General features: G+C 39.5%; 1 protein-coding gene across 2 annotated transcripts in view; it reads left to right on the forward strand.

Annotated features, from left to right (window-relative positions):
• Positions 1–24,618, forward strand: part of SCEL (sciellin) — a 207,738-nt gene that overhangs the window by 89,833 nt on the left and 93,287 nt on the right. The window contains exons 1-4 of one of the 2 annotated variants that reach the window (XM_042928407.1): positions 4,625–4,907; positions 20,127–20,188; positions 20,881–20,998; positions 24,221–24,280. In XM_042928407.1, coding sequence (XP_042784341.1) covers positions 20,146–20,188; positions 20,881–20,998; positions 24,221–24,280 — 221 coding nt within the window. In that variant the 5' untranslated portion in view covers positions 4,625–4,907; positions 20,127–20,145. Of the gene's footprint in view, positions 1–4,624; positions 4,908–20,126; positions 20,189–20,880; positions 20,999–24,220; positions 24,281–24,618 lie in introns of those variants that run through there. The other variant, XM_042928400.1, reaches the window with a different exon arrangement.

The following is a 24,618-nucleotide window of genomic DNA, read 5'->3' on the forward strand; positions in this document are numbered from 1 at the left end:
AATAAGATGTTTTTCATTAGGCAAATGGAAAAATAAACTGGTATATCCAGACAATGGAATAGCTAAAAAGTGATGAGCTGTCAAGCAATGAAAACACATGGAAGAACCTTAAATGCATATTGCAAAATGAAAGAAGCCAATATGAAAAGGCTACCTAGTATATTATTCCAACAAGATGACATTTTGGAAAAGCAAAACTATGTAGACAGTAATGTCAGTGATTGCCAGAGATTGGGGGTAGGGAGGAATGACTAGGCAGAGCACAGAGGATTTTTAGGGCAGTGAAACTATTATGCAGAATACCATAATAATGGATACATGTCATTGTCCATTCATCCAAATCCATAGAATGTACAGCACCAAGAATGATGTCCTAATGTAAATTATGGACTTTGAGTAATAATGATGTGTCTGTGTAGATTCATCCATTCAACAAATGTACCAGTCTGGTGTGAAATGTTAACAGAGGAGGCTGTACATGTGTAGGGGGAGGGGGTGTATGGGATTCTCTGTACCTGACTCTCAATTTTGCTAAGAATCAAAAGTTGCTATAAAAATAGTCTTAAACAAAGAAGTATTCCTTAAATAAAGAAAAAAAAGAAAACTGATGAGTTAGATTTACACTATAATTAAAGGACCCTAGATTCTGAAGCCACTCAAGGCCATTCTCTGGTTTAACATTGCAATCTAACACATGTGGGCTATGAGGATATAAGTGTATATGTATTTATACATGCATATGTATATATATATATATATATATATATATATATATATATATATATATATACACACACACACACACACATACATTAACTATTAAAAGCCATTGTACTTTCCTGCCACCTATTAGTTAGTGCTCAGGCCTGCTATAAGTTTAGCCCACCCTCTGATCTAGCCATAGTTTGGATCAAGTACTCATATTCCTTTCTGGCACTTTGGAGAGACGGTGGAGGTTCCCACCCAAGAAGGTGGACTCTGCAGTCAGTGTGCCTAGATTGGAATTCCAGACACATCTAATTCCTAGCTGTGTTAGCCTTAGTCTTTTGCTTTGTTATCTCTATCATGGATATAACAGCAGTTCCTATAGTGTAGGGTTTTTGTGAAGATCAAATGAAATAATACATGTGAAGCACTTAGCAGTAATCGGCATATATTTAAACTATTGGTGTTGCTATTTTTATTGTTATTTTTATCATCAGCATTACAATCATCATTAACCATGCCTAATCTCTGCCTGTTTGTAGCATGAAGAGTCAGAAAGGATTCTCAGCTGAGTCCTCCTGGTTCTTCCTGACATTTGCTATAAACCTAAGGTTTGAAGACCTGGTTAAAAAAATTGTGACATCTTCATTGTGACCTGCCAGTTGGTAAAGAAATAGATCTCATCAGTCTCACTATACCAGGAAAGACATGGGCATAAGGGTTAAGTGATTTGCCAACAGTGAAGAGTGGATCTGTAAGGAAAGAGAACCCAGGCCCCTGTGCGTTCTCCACTGTGCTCTCCATTAGTCTGCATTATGCTGGCACCATCAAAGTGCATTAAGCAATGCACCAGCTCTTGAGGTGCTGACAGTAATTCATTAATTCTGACATCTGTCTACTCCCAGCCAAAGGGAAAATGGCTTTGCAAGTATCATCCTAATGATATATCTTTGTTTTAGCATGCACATAACATTTTTTTCCATCTGGGAGGAAGAAGGGGAACCCTGTATGTTTCAACCCTCAGAGACCCTAGGTAATAGATGAGAGAACTTTGAGATGCTGATTTGTCCTATTTGCATTTTTTGCATTTTCACATCACTTTTGGAATCTCTCTGGGGTGAGGAGGTATCTTAGTCTGTTCAGGCTGCTATAACCATATCCCAGACTGGGCAGCTTATAAGCAACAGAAATTTAACTTCCACTGTTCTGGAGTCTGGGGGGTCTGAGATCAAGATGCCAGCATGGTTGGCTCCTCTTCCTGGTTCATAGCCTGTGCCTTCTCACTGTGTCCTCACATGAAGGAAGAAGCTAGAGAGTTCTGAAGGGTCTCTTTTATAAGAACATTATTCCCATTCATGAGGGTTCCACCCTCATAACCTAAGCACCCCCCAAAGGCCCCGCCTCCAATCCTATCCTTTTTGGGAGTTAGGATTCCAACATCTGAATTTCAGGGGGACACAAACATTCAGACCATAGTACGAGGAGACAATCATTTAATAACAATTATTAAGTTAATGTATGAAAAGTACTTAGAAATTCAATGCCTGACACATTAACAGTGCTATATAAGTATTTACTATCCTCATTATTATATAGTAATAAGTAATAAGTGCTCATTTTGGCTGATTTATTCATTGGATAGAAGACATAGCAAAAACACTGTTCTATTTTAGGAGATATACTCAGCCAAAAAGGTTTGCTTTACAAACTTCATCGTATCCATCCAGGCAGCCACCACGAAGCAATTGGCATTAGCATCTGCAATAAAACATTGGCCATCCCCAGGGTAGGAGCTATGTTCTAAAGAGACCTCAAGAACTCAGACATGCACAGTGAGATAGGCATGATGAATCAAAGTTATTCCAAGCATGCTCAAGGCTTCCCAGTTCAAGGCCAGAGTGAAACCAAGGCCGAACCCATTTGGCCACCTCCACACCCAGACGCATTCTTGATTGACCTCTTCAAGCTTTGAGAGCCACGAGGAGGTATGCATTTTCCTCAAGTGTTTAGAATTAGCCCCTTTTTAAATCAAAGATTTCGTTCTAAATGAAAAGACACTGGTGTGGCTTAGTGGTACGGGCTCCTGGTATATAAAATAAGAGGAACCATCAGTTATGTGCAGGAATAATTGCTTGGGAGTTCAAAAGCCTAGGATGTATCTTGAGCAGTATATTTTACTTCATTAAAATTTAAAAACTTATTTTTCTGGTTCTATATTTTATGAGGACAAAAACATACACTTAAACATTCTATAATATAAGTTACTACCTGTCCCTACAAGCTGGCTCTGAAACTGTTTTAGCCCTTCATTTGGCAAAATGAATGCTGAATCATGCTGAATATAACTTCTGATTTATTTTGCTGAATATAACGTCTTTATAATGCTGCATATAACTCCTGATTTATTTTTTGAATTGAGCCAAACATGTTTTTACAATTTTCTAATCTATAGTATTAAATCCAACCTAAATTCAACCAACATTTATGGGCAGCACAGAAATTTAGAACATATTTCTTTCTTAAAGTTTATTTATTTATTTATTTATTTATTTATTTATTTATTTATTTGTTTTGAGACAGAGAGAGAGAGAGAGAGAGAGAGAAAGTAGGGAAGGGACAGAGAGAGAATCCCAAGCAGGCTCTGTACTGTCAGCACAGAGCCTGATGTGGGGCTCAAATCCACAAATCATGTGATCATGACCTGAGCCAAAACCAGATGCTCAAAGGACTGAGCCACCCAGGCACCCCTATTTCTAAAATATTTTGGGTTTATAAAATTCCATAGAAGGACCGAATAGACATGTATATGGATGTTTACTTTTAAAGAACATTTTTCCATTTTCCATTTTCAAATTCGTCAGCCCAGAGAGAGGACACATCAGAAAAGTGATGTCCTAGTTTATAATGACTGCATACTACAATTGCCTGTACCTTCTAACCTGAACATTTTTCTACTCTTGTTACAGTCACTTCTGTGCTATAGCTCAGCTGGACTGTAATTTTTAGGAGCTGTCTTGAAAATGGGAGCATTCGGTTAATTGTTGAAATGATAGATGCATAAAGATGACCCTGGGAGTTCTAATGACTTGACTTCTCTCAGTAATGTTCTCCAAGTTTGCTAAGCTTCTTGCAAAGCCTCCCAGGCTATTATGGAAGACGCATTTCAGAAGCTGTGGTAGGAACCCCCACCTGGCATGACTTTTGTGCATTGTTGCTTCCCCGCCAGACGCAGGTGTTGACGCTGGAATCTACTTCTGCCCTCAGATGTGAAAGAACTTTCAAGCATCTTCATCACATTTTTATCTATGTCAAAATAATAAAAGGATCAGAATTCTTATATTTCAGAATTTATTTTTCCTCTGATGGTTTTACAAAATATCCCATGTGCAGAACTTGTGTTGTTTCTTTAAAAAAATTTTTTTTAATGTTTATTTATTTATGAAAGAGAGAGAGAGCGTGAGCAGGGGAGGGGCAGAGAGAGAGGGAGACACAGAATCTGAAGCAGGCTCTAGGCTCTGAACTGTCAGCACAGAGCCTGATGTGGGGCTCAAACTCAGGAACCGTGAGATCATGACCCCAGCTGAAGTCAGACACCCACTGACTAAGCCACCCAGGAGCCCCGAACTTGTGTTGTTTCATATTTCCTGAGCTCAGAGTTTCAGAGGACTTTTCTATCCTAAAGAATGTTGGTTCCCACAGTGGACTTCCCATCTTGTGCATCTGTGCCCCAGCCTTCCAGCCACTATGGGTAGAGAGAGAAAACAATCCTTCCTACCTTAAATTTTTGTTTTATTTTGAAGAGAATCCAAAATAGGTTGGGTACCATGCCTCCTTGTCCTTGATAGAGTTGTGTGTATTGTTGATGTCAATTAAAAGGGCGATAACAGGAGCACATTCTTTTTGGCATAACGAGGCCATAACTTACACAAAGAATTCACCAAACAAAGACAGTAGGTCCATGAGTGAGCCTGTTTTAATTGAATTGGTATTTATACAAGGTGACACCCTCTTTCACACCACCCACCTCCTCCCTGGGTGACTCAGCCACTGAGGGAGAAGCCTCTGAACTGTTCATTAACACAGTCAAGTAGAGGTGGAAACGACATTCATTAAAACTCCAGGTACACATTAGTTTCAGCAAGATCCACCTGAGGAACTGAAGGCAGTTCAGATACAAAGTCCCGGTTTTCTGCCCAAGAGAGGTAAGTTGAATTATATTTGCAAACAGAAACATATCTGCTTTATGTGTATAACTTTCCCTGTTTTCTTTGCAATTGATTAAAATCAGAACTTACTGTATTAACTTTGTCATTTCTCCAGTTAAATTTCGACAGCTTCCAAGGGGACTGCTCTGCTTGTCAACAGCTCTGCTGCTGAGTGTGATTTTATATGGCATTGCCTTTTAACTTCTCTGCAACTTAACACATTTCCGGGCAGCAGAGAAATGAGAACCTCTTTGAGTTTCTGTGTGGGAGCTGTCAGCTGGTGAATCCTGTCACCCATAAGGATAGTAAATTCTTCAAGGCAATTCTATTGTCTCAAGTGACTATAAAAACATTTTTTAAAGGGACCTCCCTGTTTTCACAGATGATGCTTTTACTGAAATGGTGAACTCCATTGTTTCATAGATGTTTTTCTTGCCTGCTAAAAACACTGCAATCACCGAGCTGTGGGGGAGAGATGCCAAGCCCATATCCCCTGTATCCTATCTTCCCCTAGTAAGAAAAATCACATTTCTTGCATGAGTGTACCATGGGATAAAGCAAGGTGGGTGAATTGGCAGGAGTGTGGCATCCTCCAGGGATTCCTGTGCAATTGGCTAACTTTTCTATATTATATCCTGGGTTCTAATCTGAGAATTGATTAATGTAGATGGGGACCAATTTTCCACCTCTATTTATACCCTAGTCCTGAAAAATCAGTTTTAGAAACAGATTCTTTGATAGGAATAGAAAAGTTATTCTAAGCAGGCTTTCCTTTGTAATTGATAGCAAAGCCAACTTCTCTGACTGGTGTTTGTTTCTCCACATTTTCCATTCATGATACAGAGCTGTGGGAATCCAACCCACCATCACTTGTCGTCTGTAACAGGAGCTCTGTCCCCTCCAAAGGGGTGTTTCCCACAGCACACCTGGCTCTGCCTTACGTTCTAACGTTCTCATCACTTCCCATTGGTGACCAGGTCATGTGTGTCTCAGAGATTGAAAGGTCAATTCCCAAAGGTTTACTGAGGAACTTTATAACTTGGCTTTCAAACATCTATAGTAATCAGCATTTGTAGATTATAAGTTGAGTTTTCGTGAAATGAGATCAAATTTAACACTGGCTTTCACTTTCACAGTTGATATAACAGATACAGTCTTTCTGATATTTGTTGTACTCCAATTTTTATTGGAACAATCAATTTGAGAAAACTGAGATATGTTATCAGTAGAAATTTTAGTAAAACATTTGGTTGATTTTAAATATCATGTGACACAGGACACATGAACAAGCTAGGGTTTTTATTAAAATTTTAGCTTCATGTAAATCTTTAATCCAGTTGACATAAATTTGATTCGTACGGAGCATAGCCTTGTCTAGTCTAACCCATGAATTTTTTAGATGAGGACAACAAAAACATCAATGTTGAGCAACTTGCCAAGACATAGTTAACAGAACCAGAACGAGAAGACTGACCTTTGTCTTACTGAGTTTTTTCAATGATTTTTTCAAATTTCTTTCACATAAAATATATAGTAGCAATAAATGAGCTTCCCTCTGGCTTTATAAAAGGGCTAAAATGATATAGAAATAAGAATGTCTTTATCCAGTAATATACTTGTGTGTATAGTGTGACCATGACATAATGAGACATTTTTATTTGTGGTTTCTGGGCTCAGTCTTGTTATTCATTGTGTTCCCAGAGTTTCCATCCAAGGAGCGGTCAGCCCTCTGTAGGAAGGCAATGTAGCATGTGTGGAGGTTGTGGTGCACCTAATCAGTGACATCCTCAGCTCAGCCACCATTCTGTAGCTGCAGTACCATTCTGCTTTCCCGGTTGTCTTCTCCAACCACTGGAATTTTGACTGAAATACCTAAAACAATCATTTTTCTGTAAACAAAGCAAAGAGAATATGCTCTGAATGGCTGAACTCATGCTGTGGAATGAGCTGCATATAATTCACTAACATGATTTAACTGAGGGTGTCCCTAAGTTTCAGGCATTAACTTGAAGCATTCTTTAAGAAGGAAGTAATAAAATCCTTGGCCAGCAGTCCAAAGGAAATCTCTGTTGTCCCACACAGTTTGTCTTCTGATACTATCTGCGTCTAGGCCATTTGTTGATCAAATTTCCTTTTCTCTTGCTGAGAACTTTGAAATAAGCGTTTTATGTATTAATATCTATGTACTGTTTTCAGTTGCTCAGAATTTACTTTTAATCAAAAGTCTTCATCACATGTGTTTCTTAAGTGTTTCTAGTTTACTGTTGTAAAAATCCATGTGATTTTAGAATTTGGGAAAGGCCCTTCTTCAAATGGATGCTTTGTCAAATGACAGCTATATTTATCAGATTGCATTTTATGTTAGCTGCTAAACTTATTAAGGGTATAAGTCATCCTTTTATTGTGATTATTAATTGGAAGAGTGTATTTAATGGCTGTCCATTAAATGATAACTGGCTTACTTCTAGACATGAGAATTAATGTTGCTGAATCCTCATCATAGATGTGTATTGAGAGCTCTAAGCATCTAAATTATTTATTCTACATTTCTAGACCCAAGTTTCCCTGGCCTAAAATATGATTAAGTCCCCTTTATATGGAACCTCCTGGGGGAAAGTAATGTAGACCATAGTTTCAAACTGGAATATCAACATCCCAGGAGACTGGCGGTATTTGAGAAAATGTACAGATGCCTCATTGTACATCTGCACTGAGAGCTAATTTTAGTTAAAACGTTTTGTAGAAAAATGCTCTGTAACAATTCTTCCCTTTTCTCCATTCCTTGCCAGCATCCTCTCCTTTGTCATTAGGTAAAAGTTTGAAAGGAATTCATGTAAAAAAAACTGCAGGAGGTTAGAGTACAGAGAGACTTGGATTTAATCGTTATCCTACTTTGAACCAAGGGTAACTTGTACAATCATGCATATCTCACAGCACCAGTACATAAAAAGAAATTTTAGAATTCTTAATGACATATGTATTGTATTACTATTTCTTTTAAAATAGCACAAAGAAAAGTAAAACATCAAAAAAAATCTCTGAAAAAAAAAATCTCCAAAAGAAAAATGTGGGACCCTGATTTTTAAAAAATCACAAAAATTTACTGTAAGAAACAAAGAATTTTTTGAGTAAAACCTTCCTGGATGGACAGTTTGAATATCATAAATGTCACCTCTTCCCAAATCATTTTATAGGGTTCATGCAATTCTGATCAAAAGTTCCAAAAGAATATTTATTTTGGAAATAGATGAAATAATTTTAAAGTTTATCTGAAAGAAATAAATAGATGGGAATAGCCGATAGCATTTATACATAGGAAATTAATTAGGGGTGCTTGCACTGGCACTAAAATGTATTAAAAAGATAATAATTAAAGTTTGTTTCTATTGCAAGAAACTAAAAACAGATTTCTGGAACATACAGCCACATTCTAGAATATGTAAGAATTTTATATGTGACAAAGGAAAAATCATATGTCAATAGGAAAGGGATTCATTCCACCATTAGCCAAATAACTCCATATGTATTAGAGTTTCCATGTAACAATAAAGTATTTTATTATTTATTTATTTATTTATTATTTATTTACTTATAATTTTTTTAGGAAGAGGAAGAGCGCACACATGCAGGGGAGATGGGTAAAGGGAGAGAGAGAGAGAGAGAGAGAGAGAGAGAGAGAGAGAGAGAGAGAGAGAATATTAAGCAGGCTCCACACTCAGCATGGAGCCTCATGCAGGGCTCAATCCCATGACCCTGGGATCATGACCTGAACCAAAATCAAGAGTCAGACACTTAACTGAGTGAGCCAACCAGGCACACCTAAAATATTTTTTAAAAAATTATAAGAAAACATGTGTAAACATTTAATTAATCTTATTTGTCCAACAAATATACCTCTAGAACTGATTATGTGCCACGTACTGTAATAAGTTCTGGAAACACAACTGTGGCAAAGATGGTCTTGTTTCTCAATTTCTCAATTTTCTCAAGATTTACTCTGTGTGTACGTGTGTGTGCATGCATGTTGTGCCCTGGGGATAGAAGGATAGTCAGCCACATTAACAGGCAATATGTTTGGTAAATGTTTTTATGGAGAGATACTCTTTGCTATTTCAACACTTGGTAGGGCCATTAATTCAGCCTGGGGAGGTGGGGGGCCAGGTTGCAATGGTGTCACTGAATGCTTCTGGGAGGTTATGTGACCTGAAGAATGAATAGAAGTCTTTCCTGAAAAGAGAGTAAGGGGCAAGGAAAGCTCAGAATGAAGACTGTTTTAGGCATAGTGCAGAGAGTAAGCAACAGCCTAAAGGTGGTAAAATTGATGAAACCCTCAAGGAATTGGCATGACTTAGTGTGGCTGAAACTAGAGCTTGAGTGAGGAATGGAGAGTGGGGAGAGATGAGGCAGCATCTGTGGACCTGTGAGCCTTGTTAACAACTTGACTTTTATCCTGACGGAGATGGAGCACCACTGAAGAGGTTTAAGCAAGATGGTGGCTGCTTCGGTAGAGAATGGGTTAGAAGAGATTAAGTCTAGACACTTGGGAATACACCTAGGAAGCTGTTAAAATAGTAACAAAGAGATTATGGCAGTTTGAGTTGGTAGCTTGAATACAGAAAGAAATACAATCGAGAGATATGTAGGAATAGAATAGAATAGAATCTCTTTAAATTATTAAAGAGATTAATAAATGGTAATTCTAAGTGCTGGCAAATGTATGGACATTTATATGCTGCTGGTGCATTATAAACTGACAAGATTTAAGGAAGGAGATTTGACAATAGGGATCAAGAAAATTTCACAAGTTATATCCCTTAGCAAGTAATTTCACTTCTAGGGATCCATCCAAAGAAAATAATCAGACATGTGATCAAAGATTTTTGTATGGTTTTGTTGGAAACAACAGAGAAATTATGTTATAATAATAGATGGTCACATAAAATGAAATATATTTTAGTTGCAGAAGGAATAATCATTTAAATATTTTTAATGACATTGAAAAATGTGGATCAGTGAAATCTAATAGGCAAAGAGAACCTTTGAAGAAAATAATGATACATGAAAAGTGTCTCATTTTTTCTTTGTGCTTTCTTTGACTTTATGCATTTTCTACTGAGCATGTATTACTGATATAATGAAAAAGATGATACTGTGTAAAATTGGGATAAAGAATGACCTTATGACAGAGCCATTGTGAATGTGAAATATGGTAAAGTACTTACAGTAACTAATGGGGTTTTGGTTCATAGTCCGTGGTAAAAATTTGGGTTTTAATTCATTTAACAAATGCTTTCGGATAGAACTGAAAATAGCCCATGAGAGGCACTGGGTGGATCAGTCAGTTAAGCGTCTGACTCTTGATTTCAGCTCAGGTCATGATTTCACGGTTCATGAGACTGAGCCCCATGTCCGGCTCTAGGCTGGTGACTTGGAGCCTGCTTGGGATCCTCTTTCTCCCTCCCTCTCTCTCTCTGCCCCTTCCTTGCTCTCTCACCTCTCAAAATAAAGAAATAAACTTAAAAAAAAGGAAATAGCCCATGAAGGGCTCAGGTGATAGATAATTTTTGTTAGTGTTTTTTACTAATGAATATTAGATCAGTGTCTTTAATGAAGTGAAACAGATCATTGTCTCAGATAGCAAGACTCTTCATGCTAGAACTTGATGCTGTCATTCCATGGAAAAGCTAGGTGGTAGCAACCCGGGCAGGTGGGGGCTCATAGTAAAAATAGAACAGTCAGAAAATTTTATGGTGGGTACCAAAGAACCAGTAGCATGTAGACATCTGGCTGGCTGAAAGCTTTCATCCACACTGCATTCCCAACTGTTTCACTGTCAGTAAGCAAGTTTCCCAGTGCTAAGCTCAGACTGTGAGGCTGTGTGACTAAAGAAATAGCAAATTTCTAACCATCCCAGCAAGCTAAATGAGTCCTTACCAGCCTGATAATTATTGGATTTCCTTCTACGCTGCATGTGAAGGCTAAACACTATCCATTAATTTAAATGGACTTGTTAATGTTTGCTCTTCATGAAGACCTGTTTGTTTTCTCCTTCCAGGATATTTCATGTTCTTTTAGGTGGTAATTGTTGTTTGGGGTTTGTTTTATTTATTTTCCAGAAACTAAGGCTTCTCTTTATTGGTTTGTAATTACCGGGCTCCTCTCATTCTTCTATAGAAAATAGTTTAGTAGCATTTGTCTTTTTCCAGTCTCTAGGGGGTTTTCCCAGTTACTAGTGATTTTTGGGAAGCAAGTCCTGGTGGGTATGGCACTATTATTGAGCCGTTAAACCCTCTAGACTTTCATACACAGAGGTGAATGTACATATGCCATTTTCTAGCCATTTTTGCTATATTTATTTCCTTATTCTACATTAGCTTCTTAATACTTTCCATCACTACAGTGATTTCCCCTAGGCGACTCTTTGAGTTTTTTTTCATAAAGATATAAGGTGTATTAGAAGTTTGAGGGGCGCCTGGGTGGCTCAGTCAGTTAAGCGTCCGACTTCGGCTCAGGTCATGATCTCACAGTTTGTGGGTTCGAGCCCCGTATCGGGCTCTGTGCTGACAGCTCAGAGCCTGGAGCCTGTTTCAGATTCTGTCTCCCTCTCTCTCTGCCCCTCCCCCCACTCGCGCTCTGTCTCTCTCTGTCTCAAAAATAAACATTAAAAAAATTTAAAAAAAAATTAAAAAAATAAAAAAGAAGTTTGATAAATTGGAAGATTTTGGAGTTAAAATAAAGAAATATCACTCAATGCAGATCTCTGGATACCTTGGTACAATGATCCAAGAAAGCCTACTCCAATCTTACTCTCGGTTGAGGTCCTTCAGCAATCTACAGTGGAGGAAAAGTCATTCTTCTCACCCTTTCTTTTAGCCTATCACTTTCCATCCATCAGTCCCTTTTGTTTCCTGGGCTTCTGGGACAGGAACTTCATTACCAGGTTGAATACCAGCTGTGCACTAGCTATGCAGCCTCAGGTAAGCTACTCATCCTAAAACCTCTTTCCAGAAACAACTACTTTCAGCCACTGCCCACATTTCCAACTCTTGCCCTACCTTCTGCAAAGAGTCTGACTTCATTGAAATCATTCATCATAAAGTTTCATTTAAGTGTGGAATGAGGATAATAACAGCATGAAACTTAAAGCATTGTGTAGGTCTTAAATGAGATAATACATGTAAAATCTGAACTCAATAGAGCTGACACTATCACATGACCAGTGGTCAGAATTGACTTTTTTCTTTTTTTTTCCCTTTCTTCTTTCATCCTCTAGTTTGTTAGCCTATATTCTGCTCTTTTCTGCCTCATTTTTCCTATTCCCTTTCCTCTATGCAACACCCATTCCGGTTTCTTTGCTCACCAGATCTTTCTGAATAGAAAGTTAGCAGAGAATAGTGAAGGCCTTATTAGGTAAGCCAAGAGTCATTTTGCCCTTGTGTGGGATGGGAAGACCGATTCACAGTCTTTTTTTCAAGAAGACCCAAATGATGAAGGAAAAGAGTGTAGCTTAGGAGGTGGCCCCGGAAATTTTTAGGGTTTGGACGGGTGGAGCTGGGACTGAGATTGGGTTTAACCTAACAGACCTAAGGGCTCTTGGGGAAATGTTCTTATTACAAATAGAAAACACTGAAGAAAATTGAGACAGACCATAAGGAGATGAAGAAAAACTGAGAAGACAAATCAAAGAAATAGGAGATGTTTGATAGTTTTAAATACATCCAAAGAGAACTAAGAAACTTAATTGCTTCTGTGATTCAGAGCTTAAGGAGAATGATTTCATCTAAAACCTAAGGACAGATGTCTTTGTGTGTAGGCTGTGAGCATCGGGTAAAAACCAGCTCTTTCTGCTGTTTGGCCACAAAGGGGAAATGAAAGATGATCCAGAAGCTGAAAAGTTTTTCTCTCTATCTTTATTGACTTGACGTCATGATTTCATACTAGAATTTTCAACTTAAGCATTTGATGCTTTAAAGGAAAACGTTTTTTTAAATTCCCAGTATAATAGAGACAAACAGCTTTCATACATCTTTTCCCATAAAATACCACATTTAAAATACAGTTGCTCGTGGGGTGCCTGGGTCGCTCAGTCAGTTAAGGGTCTGACTCTTGGTTTTGGCTCAGGTCATGATCTCATGGCTTGTGGGTCCAAGCCCCATATTGGGCTCTGCGCTGACAGTGTGGAGCCTGCCTGGGATTCTCTCTTTCCTTCTCCCTCTGCCCCTCCCCCACTTGCATACACACACTCTCTCTCAAAAATACATAAATATTTTTAATAAAAAATAAAATAAAATAGAGCTACTGGTAATCTGCCATCAGTGAGGCATATGCACTGGTAACAGTGTTTTGAGGAGCCAACATTAGAGTCTCATCTTTCTCCTGAGAAGTTAAAAAACTTATTTGGAATGAAACTGAAGGACAGCACTTGGAAAAAAGTCAAATTGGCTGAACTGAGGCTACTAAGGCAGCATTATTAGATACCTTACAGACACATATAGACACAAAGGTGGGGCTGAAGGAGATTGTGTGAGGGGTATAAGAGGAACACATGCAGATTTAATGAGAAAAATTTATTTTCTCGCAATATTAGTTACGTTCATTAAAAAAACCCTCTGTATATTTATTAAACTATTACCACCTGAAAATAGAATATGTTACATGTTCCTTTCTCATTTACTTTGTGTCAGTGGACACAATAGGCTAGGGAAGAGTATAAAACATTATTAAGTTATCTAGCAGGGAGATCTATCCAGGAAAGGAGTCCAATCAGGAATAGTGCCAGGCCACTCATGACTTGAGTGTAGATTCAGGAGGGGTGAGGCTCGAGGCTGAGCTGTCCGGGGATACTGGAACAACCATTCATTACTACTGCTCCTCCCAGCTCCTCTTCCATTATCTCCCATCTTTTGGAACTCCAGGGCATTTCCCTGAGTGTCTGGTGTTGGCTATATCACACAGTACTTTGAGCAACATGTAGTATCATGTACTCAAAACAGCCTTGGCATTGCACTAGTGTGGACCTAATTATAATTCTTGGTTCCGCCACTTACTGTGTGACCTTGGGCAGGTTATTTAACCTCTCTGAGTTTTGGATTCCTATAATTAGAGGTGATAGTACTCATTTGGAAGGATTAAATAAAATAATATGCACAAAGCATGTGAAGCAATAGTAGGGACTCAACAAGGGATCCTTCTTGCTAGGAACATTAAACACATGGACATATTGTAAGAAATAGTGTTTTACTGATAAAAGAGTCACAGATATCTTATATTTTGTAGGCCATCATGGCTTTTTTACACCTTACACCTTCTACTTGCTCCACCATGGACTCATAATAGGCAGGAAGAACATTAAGCTTGAGTAATAAAAATATGGAGAAACAATCTTCTGAATGAACTAGTAGGTTTCTTTTTCTCTTCCAAGGAGAAGTCAAGAGATAGATAATCCAGGTCAATGGTGGCAGCTCTGTGATACTGTCAATGCACCAGGTTCCTTCAACTTCCCACTCTGCCCTTCTTAGTATGCGACCTTAGTCCTCATGGTTAGTCCATGGTCCCAAGATGGCAGCTCCTACCTTCTTCATGGCATCCTAGTTTGAGAGAAGAGGGAGAGTGAAGCACAAAAAGCTAAGTCCTTCCCAGGGACTTTCATTGGCAACAGGATAGAACCAAGTTTCTTAGAGCAAGTGGGATTGTTGGAACCTTTCCTAGAAAGTATTACAGAGACTCTGGGGTGGAGCCACTGAGGTGTTTACAGGACACCCGAAGCTTGTCCGGAAGAAAGAGCTTAAGGGCCATGAGTTTCTTGGATGTCTTATCTCTTTTGACTCCATTTAACCAGGACTTTTGGAGAATGCCTAGCTACAGAAGGCATGAAAATATCAGACCCTCTAGCAGAATGCTGGATCTGATTAGGGCCATTCTCTAAATATAAGGTAAAGAGGAGATACCTGCTTTTCTCTGTACAACTCTGCAGGAAGTGCTGAGGATGTGGGAATCTCTGGCATAGAGGAAATAATGATGAGCCTCCAGCTAGAAAGCCCCAGGTCGAGTCCCAGCTTTGCCACTCATTAGCTATTTGAGCCGAGTCTCTGCTTCTGCCTCTGCAAAGAAAGGATTAGATCACTGTATTTTTTTTTTAATTTAAGTACAGTTGTCATGCAATGTTATATTTATTTCAGGTATACAATGTAGTGATTTTGACAATTTTTTTTTAACATTTATTTATTTTTGAGAGACAGAGAGACAGAGCATGAACGGGGGAGGGTCAGAGAGAGGGAGACACAGAATCTGAAACAGGCTCCAGGCTCTGAGCTGTCAGCACAGAGCCCGACGCGGGGCTCGAACTCACGGACCGCGAGATCATGACCTGAGCCGAAGTCGGCTGCTTAACCAACTGAGCCACCCAGGCGCCCCGACAATTCTTTATATTACTCAGTGCTCCCTACTGTAAATGCAGTTACCATCTATCACCACACAATGTTACTACAAAATTATTGAGTGTATTTCCCATGGTGAACCTTTCACTTCCATGACTTATTTATTTGATAGCTGGAAGTTCGTACTTCTTAATCCCTTTCACCTATTTTCCAATTCCCCCATCCCCATCCCCTCTGGCAACCACCAGTTTGTTCTCTGTATTTATGAGTCTGTTTCTGTTTTATTTGTTTGTTTGTTGTTGTTGTTGTTTTAGATTCCACATATAAGTGAAATCATATGGTATTTCTCTTTCTCTGTCTGACTTATTTCACTTAGCATAATACACTCTAGTTCTACCCATGTTGTTGTGGAATTATATCACTCTTAAATGTTGTGGAAACCAAATGGGATAAATTATAAAGTTCTATAAAGTTATGTAAAGTGTTATTATTGTCTGAACTCTCCTCCTTACCCAGCAGAACTTAAAGGGGCAGCAGAAGCCTTGCTTGGGAGGAGAATTGAGGTGGGATGTGAGTAGAATACCAAAGAAAATCTAATAAACAACATCCATATAGAATCACACAAATGTGGTGTTTTATGTCTGGCTTCTTTCATTTAGCATGTTTTAAGCTTCATTCATGTTGTAGTATGTAGCCTAAGCAGGCTCCATACTGTCAGCACAGAGCCTGATGTGGGGCTCAATCTCAAGAACCGTGAGATCATGACCTGAGCCAAAATCAAGAGTTGGGTGCTTAATGTCCTGAGCCGCCCAGGTGCCCCAATACTTCAGCTTTTAACAATTGCTGAGTAATATGTATGAACATAGCATTTTCATATTATATGAATATACCATATGTTATGTACCCATTCATCCATTGATGGACATTTGTGTTGTTTCCACTTTGGGCTATTTTGAATAATGCTGCTATGACCATTCTTGCACAAGTTTTTTGTGTAGACGTATGTTCATAACCAAGAGAATATCAAGGAGTGCACAGAGACGCCTTCTCTGTGAGGGTTTGTTTGCTGCAGAGGCTGTCCTGGCGCTCCTACTGCCAAGCACTAGGGGCCAGAGCTCATGGGACTTCCAAAGAGTGAAATGTCTAGAATCAGGTGGGCCGCTTCTGTCCCCCTTTCTTCTCACCCTAAAGTGAGGATACCGGTCTAGTCTTGCAATGAGTCGTGATGAGCATTGCTGCTGGTTGATACAGAAAGAGTTGGCTTTGGTTTAGAAGACAGATTCTGCTTCTTCCCACCATAGGTATGTTACATACTCTCCCTGAGATTCAGTTGTCTCATCTGGGAGATGGAAGTAATAATAGCTAACTCACAGAGCTTATGCAAAGATGAGACAATGCCTGTGAGGTATCCTGTTCAGAGCAGATGCTCTTGCTATTAGTAGTTGCCCTGTGCAGTAGGACAGTTGAAGACACAAAGGGCACAGGTCAGAGACAGGGTGACACAAAGCCCTTTGAATGACCTAACTATGTTAGAAATGTTTAAATCATGTTTCCCATAAGTACTCTATTTGTTTGCTAGTGCTGCCATAACAAAATACCACAGACTAGTTGACTTAAACAACAGAAGTTTATTCTTTCACAGTTCTGAAAGCTAGAAATCCAAGATCAAGGTGCTGTCAGGTTTGGTTTCTCTTGCTTGCAGATGGCCACTTTCTGTGTCCTCCCATGACCTTTTCTCTGCACATACACCCCTGGTGTCTCTTTGTGTGTCCCAAATTCCTCCTTTTATAAGATCACTAGACAGGTAGGATTAGGGCCCACCTAATGGCCTCACTTTAACTTAATCAACCCTTTAAAGGCTCTGTATTCAAATACAGTCACATCTTGAGGTACTGGGCGTTGGGCTTCAACATAGGAATTTTGGGAGAGACACAATACAGCCCATAATAGGCACCTGAGGAGCGTCTACTCTGTCTGTCCCAGGCGCCAGAGATCTAGAAGGGCAAGACTCAGGTCTTGCCCACAGGACTGTCAGTCTTTTGAAAGAGACAGACAAATAGACAATTGTAAAATGCCTTTTCTCCATTTACCTTGGCCTGTATCTTACACTTAAATTTGCAGTGTTTACAAATATATCATCAAATATACATTCAGTATTTTGACCACCTCAGAATCTCATTTCAGTCAGCTATGAACTCTCCACGTCTTTACCAGCTCAGGAAGAGAATTTATTGGAGCCCACTTAGAAACAGGAAAAGGCTAGCCAAGAACCCAGAGAAGCTGGGCCAAACTGAGGGGGAAATGAAGTAGCTGAGATTGAAGTGTGTCTTCACATGCCTCTTTTCCACCCAATTCTGCCAAATTTTAGTGAGCTTCAGAAACAGCCAGCCAGAGGTTGCCCATACTCCTTGCACACCCAGTGGCCCAAATTCAAGGCTGTTCCATCCCCTCCCCACACCCAACCACACCTGCCTTCTGTATTTGATCTCTTCTTTCCAAGATGATAGAGGCATGAGGTTAAAAATTGAGCACTTTCCATGTGTTGGGCAATAATTAGACACTTTACATATGTCATCTAATTTGACCTTCAGAGCAGCCGTATTTCACCTCATTTGATAGATGAGGGAGCAGAACTACAACACACCCTAAGTAACAATCAGTAAATAGCATCCTTTAAATGCACATCGTTCTAACTTCACTAAAACCTTCAGCCTCTTAGCTATTAGTGATGTGAACAGCTGCTGATCTCTGTGAAGATAATGCCATGGCTGATTACATTGGTGGTTAGTGTTAGGATGGGTTCCTAGAAGCAGTGCTCAAGAATTTTGGTGCCTGTGACTTATTGAGGGTAGGCTCTCAGGAGAAAGGAGAAAGGAGGAAGAAGAGGCAGAGGAAGGGGCTGAGCAAGCATATGCTCTCTGTTAGTCTAGCTTCAGCCTGATCCCATAGTGAGCTCCGAAGCACAAATCACCTGCAGAATTGGCTCTACCTTGCGGCAAGAGACCCACATTTTACCCTTGGTAATTCAGCACTGCAGGTTGTAGTGTGTGGGGAGTGTGTGTAACCAGGCAGCCCCACTAGTTAAAGGCAATTCTCTAGAGCAGGTGTAGTCATGAGCCCATAGTGTCAAACACCAGACAGGTAGACCTGGTCTGGGCACCGGCACATTCCACTTCCCACCTACTCTAGGGCAAGGGTATGACTCTAAAAGAAGACCCCAAGGAAAACAATGATGTGATCCAAAGAAATGTGTCTTTGCCATTTCAGGTCCTATGGCCTGATAACATGGTCTTAAGTTGAAATAGTACTTAGAGTTGAACAGAGTGGTTTTTGTGCACATTATTCATTTAATCATCACAAACTTATTTTTTTAATGTTTATTTACTTTTGAAAGAGAGAGAGAGAGAGAGAGAGAGAGAGAACGAGGTAGGGAGGGGCAAAGAGATGGAGACTCAGAATCCAAAGCAGGCTCCAGGCTCTGAGCTGTCAGCACAGAGCCCCACGTGGGGCTCAAACTCACAAACCACGAGATCATGACCTGAGCCAAAGTCGGACACTCAACTGACCGAAGCACCCAGGCATGCCTAATCATCACAAGCTTATGATGGCAAGTTTCATTAGCCCATTTTACAGGGAGATTATGTGGTTCTGTTACATAACTTTGATGTGATAAAGCTGGGCCTATGACTTGCTTTTGACTTGAGATCTGATGTGCCTCCAACATTTCATACACTGTATGGTTGGATGGATTCTGCAAAAAACATAATATACCTCGTAGGGGGACCAGGCATCCGCATCCTCATTTGCCCAAGACTTTTTCTGTTTTAAAACTGAAAATGTCACACTTCAGGAAAGCCCAGGGCCAACATAACCATTAAGCAGAAAAAAGCAGTGCCTAAGGCCTAGTATACCTTTAGAAGCCTACAAAAAGGTTCTAATTTTAATTCTTTATAACAACAGAAGAAAAAATAAATATTATAATAATAATATATAATGATGAAGCCAACCTGGATTATTTTTCACTTTTGTACTAACAGTTGTAAAATATAATTTTTAACGGTGTGGGCATGTGCGTGCGTGTGTATGTGTGTGTGTGAAGGAAGAGGCCGATGAAAGCAAAAGTGTCTAGGACTCACAAAGTCATAATTCAGCCCTGTTACTCACTTTGGCTTCCCCAGGGGTCACTTCCTTTCTTAGGGCACTGTACATATTGTGCTGTGAATTCCATGTCACTATCTCCCTATTGACCTGAGCAAACATTTCTTTCACTCATTTTTTTGTCTCCAGCTCCTGGCTTAGTGCCAAGCATACTATAGGCATTCGATGCGTATTTATTGATTGAATAAATGAGTTAATTGATGACCTCATTCAGCCAATTGCTTGTTATATAATATAGGAGACACTAACTGCTCTTGGCCTCAATTTCGTTTTTTTTTAGTTTATTTATTTCTTTTGAGAGAGAGAGGATGGGGGGCAGAGAGAGAGGGAGAGAGAGAGAGAGAGAACCCCAAGCAGGCTCTGCGCTGTCAGCCAGAGTTTGACATGGGGCTGGATCTCACAAACTGTGGGATCACAAACCGCCAAGACCAAGAGTTGGATGCTTAACTGACTGAGCCACCCAGGTGTCCCTTGGCCTTAATTTTTACATCTGTAAAATAAATACGTTGGAATCAACGAACTCTCTGGTTCTTAGGGGGCACTTTATGTCATGTATTTGTTGTACCAGATCATGTGACTTTCTTAATGTCATTGAAAAATGTGTTTTATTAGCAATGAAAGAGTCACTTGTAGATTCTTAGAGTCATTGTTGTGTATCTCCCTCTCTCTATTTTTCTTTTAGATCCTTCCTGGAAGGCAGCATGTCAAATTTTACCTTGAGAAAAATGTCTCCCACAGGAAATGGTAATGTAGATAATATTTTCCTTACTCAGAAAACTTAAGTATATGAGAAAAACAACTCATAGCTCCTAATTCTTTTATATAGATATTGAATGTTTAGAAGCAACAATCTAACTTAATTAGCATTGCCAAGTTAGGCTTCAGGAAAATGTAAGGGTGCTATAGCTTTTACTCATGTAATTGCGATTCAAAGATTTTGTAAAAAATCAATACAAATGTTCTTTTGTGTGGGGGACATTCTGGGCTTCTGACTCCCCTGAGATTAAAGAATTCAGTTACTTATAATCAAAAGCACCAGACCTGCTTGACTTTTAGTTAGTAGGTACTTTAAAAAATCTTGTGTGTACTTCTGAAGCATATTTCTTTTTAAATAAAATGGCCAACCCACCAAACCCCGGCTTGGTTTATCTCAAGCCCATGGTTCTGTGTTCCTGGGTGCCTCACGAGGCCTCCTGAATGCCACACTGTCAGTTTCAGTTGGCAGCTAAGCGATTTTATATGTTATCTTTGATGATGAGAGATGGGATTTGTTCTTTCTTGCCAGCACATCCTACTTTGAAATAGTACTGGCCTTGTCAGTCTAGAAGATTGATGCTGGCCAATCAGATGTGCCTCTCGAGACATCGAGGTTAACAAACTCACTCTCAGCCCCATGCAATTACACTGCCCAGTTTCTTATTTTTTTCTGTTGACAGATATGAAGAGTACCACACAGGGGACCACACTGAGGCAACAGGGTTTCCACGAGGTGAACAAAAGAAGGAATTTCTTGCAGGATAACAGCTGGATCAAAAACCGTCCTGAAGAAGAAAAGTAAGAGGGTGTGGAGAGGGTGGGTACGTGGACAAGTAGGGAGAGCCATTCTCCAGTTGGGAAGCTAGCGGCCATCTGGAAAACAAGCACGTTCCTTAAAACACTGTTACATGACCTAATATATCGGCTTTCAGATTTTCAAGACTATCTCTACCATTTTTATTATCCACATACCAAAGAGGATGTGAGTCATCAGGGAGAAAAAGCAGAGTTTCATTGTTAGAACTGAATAGACATTTGTGTTTACTTGATAAACAGAAAAGAACATGACTTTCCAGTTTCCCAAAAGATAATATTCAATCCATGGTAGGGAGATTCCAGATGCATGTTAATTATGTCAGTTGAAACAGATAATAGTATGATTCCTAATTCGCAAATTTAATAATAATTTATCTAAAATTTTGATATGTGCAAATGAAGTCAATACATTCTCAATTCATTTTAGTCCCAATGGTCATATATATCTAGGTACTCAGTGGGTGGTAAATGTGATATTACTTTGTAAGGGAAAACATTTGCCACCAAGAAAGTTTTGTCTGTTTTGAGCATTGCTTCTACTAGGTGTATGTTATAGACCTAAAAACTACAACTGTAGGCATATCACCTCATTGCCAACATAGACATTTTTCCAGCCCAGATATATTTATTACAAATTATGTGACACATATACATATATTTTTTGTTTCCCTCTTATGTGTCATACTTGATACTAGGTACATACTTTACATATAAAGTACCACAAAATCTTGGGGCACCTGGGTGGCTCAGTCAGTTAAGCATCCGACTCTTGATCTTGGCTCAGGTCATGATCTCACAGCCCTGGGATTGAGCCCAGCATCTGGCTCCACACTGAGCATGGAGCCTGTTTGAGATTCTCCTCTCTCTCTCTCTCTCTCTCTCTCTCTCTCTCTCTCTCTCTCTCTCCTACTTGCATGCTCTCTCTTTCTCTCTAATTAAAAAAAAATCTCACAAATCACACAAGGTAGTTATTGCATCCTATATTTTATGGAAGAAGGATATGAGGCCCAGAAAGTTTAAGTAACTTGTCAAATCCCCACAACTATTAAGTGATGGAATTGAGATTTTAACATGACCCATTGTCTTTCTGTTACACTGATGGTCCTCATTCCGAGGCAGTTGTGTCCCCAGGGGATGTTTGCAAAGGTCTGGAGACATTTTCAGTTATCAAAATTGGGAAGTGCTCCTGACATCTAGTGGGTAGAGGTCACGGAGGCCACTACACATCCTACGATGCACAGGGCTCTCCCCACAACACAAAATTATCCAGCCCGTAGTGTCATGGTGCTAAAGTTGAGAAGCTCTGCATTACAGGATATTTACTGTACGCTTTCTACTAAACTGCCCATATATAGTTATTTGCGGGACATACTTGTAACCATTAAATGAAGATGTCTATTAGTTTCTGTCATTAAATATTATTATTTTAAGGGAATATAGGTGTATTTAGAGACTCACACTGACTTTTGGAGTTAACATTCATGGACAACGATTATTTCCTTTAGTAACACATTTACTACTTCTGTCAGAGCCTAATATGGCATTTCTGTCTTCCCTAATTTCTGTCTTCTGACATCCCTAGAGTGATGTCAAACGTGAATCATAAATTCCGTGTTGCAAATATATGCACAGATGGGTGAAAACAGAGATGTCTAAGACAAATTGTAATTGGTAGGAATGACGGTTTTATGCCAGGCGTGCCTCCTTTATAAAGGCTCAGGGAAGCCGGCTTAGAGGATGTGCCAGCTGCTGAATGCAGGGGAAATTGGCTCTGATGCTTTGCCCACTCTTACTGGCCCACTTCTGGGCTGTGTGTTGTGATTCTTCTTCAGGTAAGGATGTGTCTGGTGTCCGATACTCTCTCATAAGCTTAAGAAAGGGGATACCAAGAGAGATGAAACAATTCTCTTGGGATTTTTGAGGGTATAAATTTGCTGGGATTGTTTCAACCTCACCGTTCATCTTTCTTTTTAATTATCCACCACAGTTTCTTGTAGAGCTTTATTACAAATTGTTCCAGAGTGTTGAGTAACATTAAGGGAGCAGACCCAGGAACAATGTGGTATTTCAGGTTTGGTTGGGTTGACATGAAAAAGGTTCAGGTACTTACTCTTTGGCTTTGGTTCAATGCCCAAAGCTCTTCTACATGTTTTGACAATTCCTAAAATTGCCTGTACTTTCAGGTCCACCATACAAAGTAAGAAAGACATGGTTTGGGATTTTATGTATGAAGGTTTATGTATGTATGAAGGGCTATGTATGAAGGGTTAAGCAGTAGGGAAAAGCAGAGGTCTGAAATAAAAAGATCTGGGTCCTAGACCCACGTCTGTCACTTACTAACCTTTTAGTCTTAGGGAAACCACAAAATCTCTGACCAATTTCTTCTTCTGTGAATTGGATGTGACAGAGTCTTCCTTGCCTAATTCATAGGATTATTATTATTTTTTTTTAATGTTTTTATTTATTTTTGAAGGAGAGAGAGAGACAGAGCATGAGCTAGGTAGGAACAGAGAGAGAGGGAGACACAGAATTCGAAGCAGGCTCCAGGCTCTGTCAGCACAGAGCCCGATGCGGGGCTCGAACCCACGAAGTGTGAGATCATGACCTGAGCCGAAGTCGGACGCTTAACCGACTGAGCCACCCAGGCACCCCTCATAGGGTTATTTTAAGAACCAAAAAAAAGCAAACTATGTATTCTCATGGTTCAAAAATGGTTTAAATCTCCTGTGAATGAATGATCCACCTTCTTAGCCACAAATATTGGTACTTATTTTCCTACTTTTTGTCAAGGAAAACTATCAAGTCCATCCAATGAAAATGTCCAAGTATAAAGGACATAATTTAAAATATTTTTGTAGAAAGCTTTTGCCTTCCTGCAGAAAAGCACTCTTGTAATGTACACAAGGTAGATATGTACATGTTCCCACACTCTGATAAAAAAAATAATACTCATCCCATTATTGAATCATATGGAAACCTGATGGGATATATCAGAATAATGATTATTTGTACTGACAAACTTGTTTCTTTTCATCATGCACTTTCAAAGGGAGGCTAATAAAAATAAACGCATTGTTGTGTTCTTATGCCTGAAATAAAATGAATTCATCTTGCCCTAAATTGTGAGCTCCTTCCCCTATCTCCCTTATTTACCAAATACTGTGGGAACTTTGCATGTGACTTAATTTTGTTCTTTCTCTGCAGAGATGAAAATTATGGTAGGGTGGTGCTCAGTCGACATAACTCCCATGATGCCTTGGACAGGTGGGTGTTTCAGACAAGTTACATCATTAGAAGAAACACAAAGACGATAGTTTTGAGAGAAGACTTGTTCAAGACAAACTGAATATTTGTGGCTTGCCTCAGGCTTTCCCTGGCATTCTGGAAGACTCTGTGATATCATCAGGAGTTTCCATAAGGCAAAGTCTGTGCTTCTGCAGCTCTATGCTTCCAGAACCACAGCTTGGAGGTGTAGAATAACCAATCCCCTGAGGTAGCCCACTTGATGGGGAAAGGAAAGGACCCTCTTGATGGGAAAATCGTTCACAGAAATGTGACCAGATAAGAGATCTCTGAACCTTAGGAAAAGGAACCCCTAAAAT

The sequence above is a fragment of the Panthera leo genome, chromosome A1, assembly GCF_018350215.1.
Source record: "Panthera leo isolate Ple1 chromosome A1, P.leo_Ple1_pat1.1, whole genome shotgun sequence".
Taxonomy (NCBI): Eukaryota; Metazoa; Chordata; class Mammalia; order Carnivora; family Felidae; genus Panthera; species Panthera leo.